Source organism: Triticum dicoccoides, chromosome 4B (assembly GCF_002162155.2).
Source record: "Triticum dicoccoides isolate Atlit2015 ecotype Zavitan chromosome 4B, WEW_v2.0, whole genome shotgun sequence".
NCBI lineage: Eukaryota > Viridiplantae > Streptophyta > Magnoliopsida > Poales > Poaceae > Triticum > Triticum dicoccoides.
The window spans coordinates 413433465-413444744 of NC_041387.1; the positions used below are offsets into that span (position 1 = coordinate 413433465).

At 53.3% G+C, this 11280-nt stretch overlaps 1 protein-coding gene across 1 annotated transcript; it reads right to left on the bottom strand.

The window, feature by feature from the left end:
- Positions 1 to 969: 969 nt before the first annotated feature.
- On the bottom strand, positions 970 to 2592 carry LOC119292713 (mitogen-activated protein kinase kinase kinase 18-like). The gene has a single exon (XM_037571446.1). The coding sequence runs from the start codon at positions 2440 to 2442 to the stop codon at positions 970 to 972; it is 1473 nt and encodes a 490-aa protein (XP_037427343.1). The 5' UTR covers positions 2443 to 2592.
- Positions 2593 to 11280: the final 8688 nt, after the last annotated feature.

The window sequence follows — 11280 nt, forward strand, 5'->3', positions numbered from 1 at the left end:
GCATGGCAACTCGGTAGTTCCTATATAAACCGCAGCGATGAATACTAGCTGCCGTACGTAACGGTGGCACAGCGAATGATCGTGCATCGAAGACCTTCTCATGGCACAGACGGGGTGTACCAGTACCAGCACTGTTCTGTTTGATCAGCCGCAGTAACAGGCGATGTGAAGTACGTACTACAAGGAGCGATACACGGCAGCAAACAACACCAGCAGGAGTACCGCGATTGTACACACGGATCTGTCGCTGGCTGTCTGCACATTGATTGTTCGATCGGCACACCGCCCGCGAATTTATCATCATACAGCAGGCAGGCAGGGCATCATGCCCCATGATTTGCTCTACGATCTTCCTCCTTTAACTCGCGTACGTATCATGCGTGCTCGTTGTGGTTGCCGGGACGTGCTGTCCGCCAGGATCCTCGTGTACGTTGCCACTAGTAGAGTACTGCTCCCAAGTAGTATGATGATGATGATGATGGCCGTCGTGTTGGTAAATCGGCCTCGTGCTCGTAGCGGGTGGGCTACGGACGTGCGAATCCCATCCCGGGATCCTGACGCCGGTTGATGCGCGCTACAAATTCGGTAGCGGGATCCGCGTGACACTTGTTGCGGGCCACGCGATGCACATCTGTTTATGTAACAGCAATAGAATGCAGCTACTCTATCAAAATTTCTTGCCGAATGCTTGGTTTTCTTACTGAATCCTCTGACATTATGAACACCGTAAATTTTTTTTTGAAACAAGAATGAACACCGTAATCCTGTTGGTGTGCAGGAAATGTTATATCTCTTCTCCGCTTCCCATCTGGAGTAGTTGTGCGTTTGACAACATCTGAAGCCAAGCGACGGGTTTGCATTGCACCCGCACACTGGCCTCGCGGCAAGGCAAGACTGGCATTGGCAAAAGAAGAAGGGGAGCAAACACACCACACGGGCTGCTGACCAACTAGTCTCTGTCCGACTCGCTCACCCAACTAGCAGCAAAACCATCCCAAGAAACGTGAACCAGAAACTGTGCTGTAAAAAAAACGAACCAGAAACTGTAATAAAAAACATCAATTCACTGGTTGCTTGCTGAAGCAAAATCTTTGATTGAATCAAATGCGAGAGAATACATGACACCAGCACGGACGCAACGGCCAGCGGCGGCCAACTAGGAGGCCGATCAAACCCAGACCCACATTTATGGTACCCACATCGATCGTCGCGCCAACAACGGCCGTCGACACGGCGGCTTCCGCCGTCGCTCCCGCCGGTCACGAGGACGCCGTCACGGCTTACGGCGGGCCCACCGGCGCCGCCATTTCCCGCGTCAGCGACTGTGGCAGCGTCGGATGGCGATGGTACCAGTGGTAGTACTACTACATCGGTTGACATCTCGAGACTGGGCGGTGGGGCCCAAGTGTCGGACGCCCAGGTGGGGCCTTCCTCCAGCTCCCTCACCCAGCTTGGGCGCGGCCTGTCTGATGCCAATTCGGCAATCCTTTCCTTGGCGCTCGCCATGATCACCTCGTCCTCGATGTCGGCCTCCAGATGGCAATCGGAGGACGCATCGGAGTCCGAGTCCGACGCCGCCCAGTCAAGAACCGCTCGCGGGGACGGCGACGGCTCGCCGGCGTCGTGGGTGTCCGCGGAGAGGAATGGGTGGCGCAGGAGCTGCTCGCAGCTCCACCGCTCGCCAGCGTCGCGGCGGAGGCACTTGTCGAGGAAGTCGCTGCAGGAGTCGGAGAGGCACGCGGGGAGCTCTGGTCGCTTCCCGCCGTAGCCGATGTGGAGCAGCAGCTCGCCGACCTCGAGGGCGCCGCCGATTTCCGACCACGGCCGCGTCCCGGTTAGCAGCTCCACCGCCGTGCACCCTAGTGACCAGACGTCGGACGCCGGCGTCGACGAGCCACCGCGGGCCACCTCCGGCGCCATCCAGGCCGGCGTGCCACGGGGCCCGCGCGGCGCCGGCTCCGACACAAGCCTCGCCGCGCCGAAATCGGCGAGCTTCGAGCCGTCGTACCCGGCACCGTCGCCGCCGACGAGCACGTTCCTCCCCTTCACGTCCCCGTGCACGACCCCGGCGACGTCGTGAAGGTAGTGCAGGGCGGCGGCCACCCGGCGCAGGACGCACCGCGCCGCGCGCTCGTCAAGGCCGGCCGCGCCCCTCGCCACCGCCGCCTCCGCCGCGCTCCCGCCCGAGACGAGCTCCATGTGCAGGTTCCTGGACGCGGTCGTGGCGTCATCGCCGAGGTACGCCACGACGTACGGCGAGCACAGATGCCTCAGGATCCTTATCTCGCTCTCCAGGCACGCCATCGCCGCGGCCGGCGCGCCGCCCTTGGCGTCGACCGACTTGACCGCGAAGGCGCGGCCGGTGGCCCTGTGGACGGCCAAGTGCACGGTGCCGAACGCGCCCTTCCCGATGCATTTCCCGCGCGTCCACTCCATCTTCATGGACGACTCCCGTCCAGTGGGTAGTGAAACAGAGTAGAGGAGCTCAGAGAGAAACAGAGTGTATGCGGAGGTGAGGAGTGAATAAAGGGAGAGGAGCAGAAGCAGAAGCAGATGGTGTGAGGAGTTGCAAGAAGAGGGCAAGCGTGACGGTGGCGTATATATAGGTGTGGGGTTTCCGGCGCTGCATCGGGTTGGTTTTTTTTGGGGTGCGGGTTTACTTTTGGCAGCGATTTGCTCCCGATTCGCATGTTGCGCGGATGGGATATTAAATTGCCCGAATATTTCTTTCCGGGTTCCATATAATATCACGGAATAAATCAAGGGAATCAACTAGTAGTAGTAGGCCTCTCTCCTCTTGTTGTTGTTGGCTTTGCGTGGGAGAGCGAGTGGTGTGCAACTTGTGCTGTTATCGTCTTCGGGGCTGTGCCGCTCCGTTGAGGCCACATGGGCGATCGTCCATTTGGGTCGCTTTGATGGATCACGGTTCCGTTTCGAGATATGTATGGATGGATGGGTGTCATCAACGCACGCACCTTTAATTTGAACATCGCGAATCAGGAATAGTTGAGGGTGCACTGCATTGCCATATGTTTCCTCTCTTTTTTTCGTCCTGTTAAGTAAGTTATCATGGCTTGAAGCAAACAATTGTGACGCCGGTAAGTGGCACAAAAGCAAAGCTTTTGATCTAGTAAAAAACAAAATCTTGGTATTTCCTTGAGCACTGGTACAGTACATCTATCTATACACATCACGCTATATGTTGTATTGGACCCAGGTGTCCACAGGTAACCAGGCTCGCATCCAAGAAACCAATCGGGGTGTGGCCCCCAAAATATTTCTCGTGATATCTGACGTGCCCCCAAATAGTGGCGAGAGGATGGATGGATAAAGCAGCACAAAAACAGAGCACGCCACACTCCCGCTACCCTACTCATCTGGAGCTCGATCTCCGCTGCTGACATGGCCACCGGAGCACACAAGGCTGTGGTGACATGGAAGGACACGAGTGGCCCGGGTGGTTCCGGCCTGGCGCCAAGGAGGGGAGGGGAGGGATGGATGGCTACGCGGAGGAAAGAAAGAAAACACGCAGAGCGCACCGGCGAAAAGCTGTGGCCGGGGGCTGGGATACGACTCGTGTGGGATCCGTGGCTCCTGGGCATCGCGTCGCGTCGCGGCATCTAACCGGCGGGTCGCCGTCCATTCCAATGGCGCCGCGGCGGACGTGCGCGCGGCCGAGCCACACAGCCGCCCAAAGCGAGGCCCGCGCCCACTCATCTACTAGCAGCATGCTAGCACCGATGCGATATCGAAGAGGCAGCAGGTTGACGTTTACTGTAGATGCCATGGGCTATTTCTGGTTTGCGTCGCATAATTCGACAAGTAATACTAATAATCGTGGTTTGCGTACGACTAGCTGGCAATCATTTGGAGCCCGGCATCTCGTAACCCAGAGATTCCAGACCAATGATGTGGAGTGATTAGTAGCAATGATACCAAGGCAATATCCATCCTCTGTATGCACAACTACTGATGCGCCCCATTAGGGAAGCAAACACCGCAAGGTTATAGGAGTAGAGTATACTAGGAAATCAACACCCCTGCTTCGATCAAGCTTATCGTGGAGGGGTGCACATTGGCACGACGCCGGCCGGCCAGGGCATGTGCGGATTATGAGGCCGGAGTCCGTGCATATCTCTTCCGGCTGTGCGAGCGAGATAATAGCTTAGTTATTAAGGCCGGGGCACATATATGATATCCAACCTATCCATGGACCCAGACGCTGCGGCTAAAGGCTTGTTTGGTTTCAATAAGTCACCTGACTTATAAGTCAGGTGACTTAAAACCAATGACTTATAAGTCACGCCTGTTTGGTTGTCATCTGACTTATAAGTCACCTGATACACCTTCCCACACCAATCCATATCATGTATGTGATGGGACCCGCGCAAAAAGAGGGGTGATTTATAAGTTTTAAAAAAATTTTTGAACGTCAGCATTTATTGATTAAGCAAACAAGTTACAAAGAGTCTCCCGGATACAATCCGGAGCAGAATGAAAAATACATAGATTCGAAGAGTTCAAACTAGATCTAGCTAATACATGAGCTAAAACATTGCGATGCCGACGAACATGCTTGAAAGTCACAGACGAAAGAGCTCCAGTTGTCAACTTAATATCAGCAACAATTGATCCCACAAAGGAGCGGTCACGGGAAGAAGAATTCAGCCTTTGCACTACAAAAAGGTAGTCCGAGTGAAAGATCACATCAGTGTAGTTCTCATCTCGAACCAGCCTCGCCGCCCGTCGAAGAGCCCAAGCCTCCGCCACTTCAGGATCAGTAACACCATTTAGAGGTTCAGAAGCAGCAGCTATGCATTGACCGGAGTGGTCCAGAACCACCACACCAGCGCAAGATTTACCCAGCTCCCGTGAAACAGCAGCGTCCGATGAAACCAACAGCGTACCTGGCGGCGGCGGAGACCACATAGAGCTGGAAGCAGGGGTCTCACGCCTAGTTGCAGAGGTAGGCTTGTACAGGTGTTGGAAGATCATTTCCAAGTAAGCACGAGCCCTTGCAGCCGTGATTTGGGGATGAGGAGCTTCAGGTTCATTCCTAGCAGAGTTGCGTGCCTCCCATATATGCCAAAAGATGACAGTCATTATAGTAGCATCACGCTCGGATCCACGCGAGAGAAAATCAAACAACCACTGCTTCGGCGGCGCAAAGGAAGATCGAGACAGCTTGATCCCCATGGACCCTTTGAGAACATCCCAAAACTGCTCGAGCGTGTGCACAGAACAGCAGTGCATGTTCAACACTCTCCTGCCGGCCGCAGAAACAACAGTCGGTCCGCGTCGGAACCTGGCGTCGAAGCATTTGCTCACCCGAAGGCAAGTAGTTGTGAGCAAATCGCCACAGCACGATCTTCATTTTGTTTGGAGCCTTGACTTTCCACAACTCCTTCCATAATCTCTCCTCTGAATGCCACTCGGAGTGTTGGCCCTTACCATTGCAGCTGCGGGCTGTCAGGAAGCCAGACGTCCTCGCCATGTTGTAGGCAGACTTAACAGAGTACTCGCCCAGTTTGGTAAATGGCCAGCGAGCAAAATCAGAGCCGCCAAAGCTGCAGATTGGAACTTGGAGGATTTTGTTGGCCACATCATCCGAGAAGAAGGCCCTCACTGACTCCTCATTCCAAGTCCCGCTTTCCTCATCAAGCAAACAGTGGACTTTGGCTGAAGCAGGTATGGGGTAAAGAGGCCGGAGAAGTGCAGGAGGGATGGAGGGGATCCAATGGTCAATCAAAATGTGAGTACTCCTTCCATCCCCAATACCCCACTGAATCCCCATCTTCAGAAGATCACGACCATGCAGAATCGCACGCCATGTCGTTGAGGCTGTACGAGGAGCCGAAGCGTTCCATAAATCACCATTTGGAAAATACCTCCCCTTCAAAACCCGCGCACAAAGCGAAAGAGGCGCAGTAAGAAGTCTCCACCCTTGCTTCCCAAGCATCGCCTGATTGAACAACCCCATGTCACGGAAGCCCATGCCCCCAAGGGACTTAGGAGTCGAGAGCCAGTCCCATGATCGCCAGTGAATTTTCTTTTTCCCATCTTCTCGTCCCCACCATTGATCGGCCACAATCTGGCGGAACTTTTCACACGTAGCTACTGGAAGCTGAAAACAACTGGCGATGAAGGTCGGAATAGCTTGTGTTTTTGACTTTAGCAAAGTTTCAGTTGCTGCTCTAGACATAGGCCGATCAGACCAACCGCGAATGTTTTGCCAAGCTCTGTCAGGTAGGAACTTGAAAGTGCACGTCGGCGATCTCCCAACCTCAGTGGGCATACCAAGGTAGGAATCCTGAATAGCCTCGTTGTTGATGCCCAACTGCGATTTAACTCTGTTCTTAACATTAACCGGGCAGTGCCTCCCAAAGAAAACCGATGATTTCTCCTTGTTGATCAATTGGCCCGACCCAGCGCAATATAAACTGAGGACTGCCTCCAATGAATCCACACTCTGAGAATCGCTCTTAGCAAAGAAGATGCTATCGTCTGCAAATAGGAGGTGTGAGATAGGTGGGCCTTGACGACCATTACGAATCCCATGTAGCGCACCACAACTCTCCCTTTGAAAAAGCAGACATGACAATCCTTCTGTGCATAAGAGGAATAGGTATGGACTAATTGGATCCCCTTGTCGAATACCTCGGGATGGAACCACAGGATCAGTGAGCTCCCCATTTACCCTGACCGCGTATCGAACATTGGTCACACATCTCATCACTGCCTCAATCCAAGCAGGAGCAAAACCCAACTTGCTTAAACATCGGTGGAGGTAGCTCCATTCAACCCGATCGTAAGCCTTCATTATGTCTACCTTCAACGCAAAGAACGGCTTCTTCACCCTCTGTTGTCGGATGGTATGCAAGCACTCATATGCAATCAAGGTGTTGTCAGTAATCAATCTCCCAGGAACGAAAGCACTCTGACAATCTGAAACCACCACGGGCAGGATCCCTTTCAGACGATTTGCCAAAACCTTGGAGGCGATCTTATAGAGCACGTTGCACAGGCTAATAGGACGGAAATTCTTCAGGTGCTTCGGTCGTGTCGTCTTCGGAATCAGCACAATAACCGAATCACAGAAGCCTTCAGGAATGGGCCGCCCTTCCAAAAAGCCACGAACAACCTGACAAATATCCTCACCAAGGAAATTCCAGTGGGTTTGGTAAAAGAGAGCAGGAAAACCATCAGGGCCCGGGGCCTTAGTGGGCCCAATTTGGAACAAAGCAGCACGGATTTCATCATTCGAATATGGCCTGCACAGCTCCTCATTCATCTCATTAGTGACTTTGTTAGTGATAGCTTGAATAACCTCGTCCTCAACAGGGCACTATTCTGATGTGAAGAGCTTGTCATAAAACACCTGGACCATTCCCTTGATCTCCCCTTGGGAGTTGCACACTGAACCATCTTCGCAGGTCAGTGAGTGAATTCTGTTTGTTCTCCTTCTTGTCATCGCCCGAGCATGGAAGAACTCGGTGTTCCTATCACCCGCCTTAAGCCAGTCAACCCTCGAGCGTTGGCGCTCCATGATCTCCTCCCTTTCGAACAGCTCACACAGCCGCTCCTCAATAGAACGTTCCTCGGAGAGAGAGGAAGGAGAAGGAGGCGCATCCCTAATGGTGGCCAGCCGACGTTCCAACTTCCCAATATTTTTGCGGATATAGCCAAAAGCCTCCTTGCTCCAAGAACGAAGAGAGCCCGCGACGTGCTTCAGAGTATCCCATGTTGATTGCAACGACAAGCTGCCATTCCTACCAGCAGACCAGGCATTCTCTAGAGTTTCCTTGTAGTTAGCCGCACGAAGCCACATCTCCTCAAACCTGAAACCATGCTGAACCGGAGAGACCTGCCGCTGTAGAGAAGGACGGTCCAGCCTAATCAGGATGGGGTAATGATCCGAAGTTGTAGCAATTACATTTTCCACACTGCAGTCTTCAAACAATCCGGAGAAAGCTCCATTCGCCACTGCCCTATCGAGACGACACTTGACAAGGCTGTCGGGATCCTGCTTGTTCGACCATGTAAACTTGGGTCCCAGAAAGCCCAAATCCGCAAGCCCACAATCCATCAAGCAATCTCTAAAAGGAGCGATCTGAGAATCAGAACGGTCCCTAGGACCACAGTGTTCGTCCTGAGAGAGGACCTCGTTGAAATCTCCGCAACAGATCCATGGACCCTCCCAGGCCAGTTTCAAGCGTCTTAGGAGCTCCCAGAACTGGTGTCTGTCTTGTCGTCTTGGTTCCCCATAGATGAAAGACGCCCGCCAGGGTACACCATCCTCAGATCTCACATGAACATCAATACACCGTTTGTTGGCCGCTTTCACACCAACAGTAGTAGTTGACGTCCAGAAAAGCACAAGGCCCCCGCTGAGACCCTCGCTGCCCACGGCAAAGCAGCCCGTAAACCCTAGAGACCACATAAAATTCCTCACACGAGAGTCCCTCATCTTCGTCTCCGAAAGAAAGAGGAGGGAGGGGCGGTAAAGCTTCACAAGCCAGCGAAGCTCGCCAACTGTCGAGTCCGACCCCAAGCCTCGACAGTTCCAGCAAATAATACTCATTGCGCCTGGCGGGGCTGCCCTGCAGCCTCCGCCGGATCCGCCGATCGAGAGATTGAGACACGCTGTTTCTTGTTAGATTCCACATCGGTGACCTGAACTTCAGAAGTACAAGCTGCATCGGACACCGGAACCACAACCAGGGCCAGCACATTAGCACCCGCCTGCTTCGGCTCAGATGTCGAGGACGAAGGAAGTGCTTTGGCAGATTTCCTCTTCTGACAAGTAGTTGTCATTTTCTCATTTGATTCCGGAAACAGCTCCTTATCAACAGAACCTCTTCCCCTCCCGCGACCACGGGAAGAAGGACCACGGCCACGGCCTCTGGACCCTCGCTTAGGGGGGGAGGAAACCTCACCATCCACTTTTGCAACGTTAGCTTGGCCTTTAGGATTGGCACGGCTCGATGAAGACAACCTTGCACCACCTGCCCTGCCATCACCCCCAGCTGACGTTGATGAACTACTAGATCGTGATCCACCCGATTTCCTGGAGGTGACATCGGCCACACACAGTTTCTTAGCAGCATAAGGGAGCTCCCCATTGTCATCTATGGTGCCAGGACTTGGACATAAGATTGAAGAGTGCCCCAGGCGCCCACATGAGAAGCAGTAAAAAGGAAGACGCTCGTACATCACCGAGTAGGTATCTATGGATTTGAGCCTGGCCGAGGTCACAGTCACATACCGAACAATTGGTTCTTGTACCGCAATCTCCACTCTGATCCTCATATAGCCTCCCCAGCACCGGCCATCAGAATCAGCCTCCACCTTGGAGACATGGCCAATTGTCTTGGCAAACTCCATTCCCAGCTTTGATTTCATCAACCTTGGCGGCAAATTCATGATCCGAGCCCAGATGGCAAGGCTATCAAACTGAACCTGAAGGGGTGGGGTGTTTTGATCAAACACTTTGAGAAGAACAGCATGTTTGCCCACCATCCACGGCGAGCCCTCGATCACCTGAGCTCTATCTGCCTGGGTACCAAATTCAGCAACAAACACATTGTCCCGGGAAGGGTGGAACAGCAAACCTTTCGGGTTGCCCCATGCCGGCCTCATCGCCGACGAGATCGTCTGAATATGGAGAGTGTTGGGGGAAAGCACCTTCCCCACCAGCGCGCAATCTGGGTGCACCAAATCGGCGTCATCCTCGTCATCCAGAACCACCGGGAGCGCCTCCACCGCAGTAAGACGCAGACGCTCCATCATAGTTTCCACGCGATCCACAGAGCACGAACCACCCGCCGATGGTGATGGAACAGCAACCGCCGCCGCCTTCCCATCGCTCGGCAGCGCCCGGACAGGGGAGTCGCAGCCTCCGCCCGACGCAGAGAAATCAGCCCCAAGGGCATCATGCTCCAGCCCCGCACTTACCCCCTCCATGCGAGCGCCGGCAGCCCCCAATCGCGCCGCTGCCAAGGGTGGGTAGCGTTGCCAGGAACGCCCCTGAGTCACCCCGAACAACGGCGAGAAGGAGAAGACCACGGGTGCCCCGATGAGGCGGGGGATTAGCAGGATTGGGGGTGGAGAGGATTGGATCGGCAATCAGAATCACGGATCCAGACTACGATCAACCCTAGGAAACCGCCAATCGCCCTAGCGACGCGAGAGCCTGGGGGAACATCTTTTCTCGGTGAAGGTACTATAAGTTTTAAGTTGGGGTGGAGCAACTTATGACTTATAAGTTGGGGTGACTTATAAATCGGGCCTGTTTGGCAAAATAAGTCACTTTTTTCATTTTTCAACTTATAAGTTGGTGACTTATTTGAAACCAAGCATGCCTAAAAAAAAGAGATGCTAGGTTTAGCTGCTGATGCCATCAACTTGAATTCCCCATACTCGCGTCCCGTATGCGGGCGTAGGATAAGATCTGCTATGATTCTTTCTTTCTTTCTGCGTGGTCAGGACGCCCAGCAAAGAAGCACCAGATATGAAATGCCATGATTCAATCAGCCCGCACAACTTGTAACGTAGGAAGATATCACTGCTCCAGTTTTCACATCCTTCGATCCCTTCTGGCCTCTGTTGTGCTTGTACGCTACCTGCTCTGGCATTAGCTAGATGCCATCACCTTTTATGGCTACTTTTTTTTTTCGGGTGAACCTTTTATGGCTACTTAATCAACTATATCTGTCAACCTAACTGGAAACTGGGAAGGATGGCTCTCACAAAGTCATACAGTAGTGGTACATCTTTCCTGGTCAAATTACTTTTGGGCATCGATCGCTTTCCGGAGGAGCTGCCTCCCCTCCATCCCAGCCCAGGACAAACCAGAGCCGCTAGCAGGTGCTTAATTAATTTGGCCAATCCAGGGAAGGAAGAGCTGTTTCTCATTAAACAATCCGCGTGATTGTGTAACTTAGCCCATAACGCAAAGCCAGGTTCTCAGCACTAAGTGAGTGCAAAAAAAAAAGGTTCTCAGCACTAAGCCCATGCAAAGATACGGTACATACATCGGACTACTGCATGCACGACCAGTCCTTTCCACGACCTCGGAAGCGGTCAATCCAATATCTTTCCCTCCCACAAGTCGGCCTTTCCCTCCGACAAATCGGCACGATGCGAGGGCAAAATTGACAAATTTAACCTAACGAACGAAATCAAATCATAGAATGAACTGCCCGTGAAACTATTTCACGTGATTGACCTTTTTGTGTGACGCCCGACATGAAGACGCCACACTACACTGTACAACACCTC

Bases quoted from the DNA above. Each gene is read 5' to 3' on its own strand.
- LOC119292713 (XM_037571446.1), bottom strand. From the start codon at position 2,442: ATGAAGATGGAGTGGACGCGCGGGAAATGCATCGGGAAGGGCGCGTTC.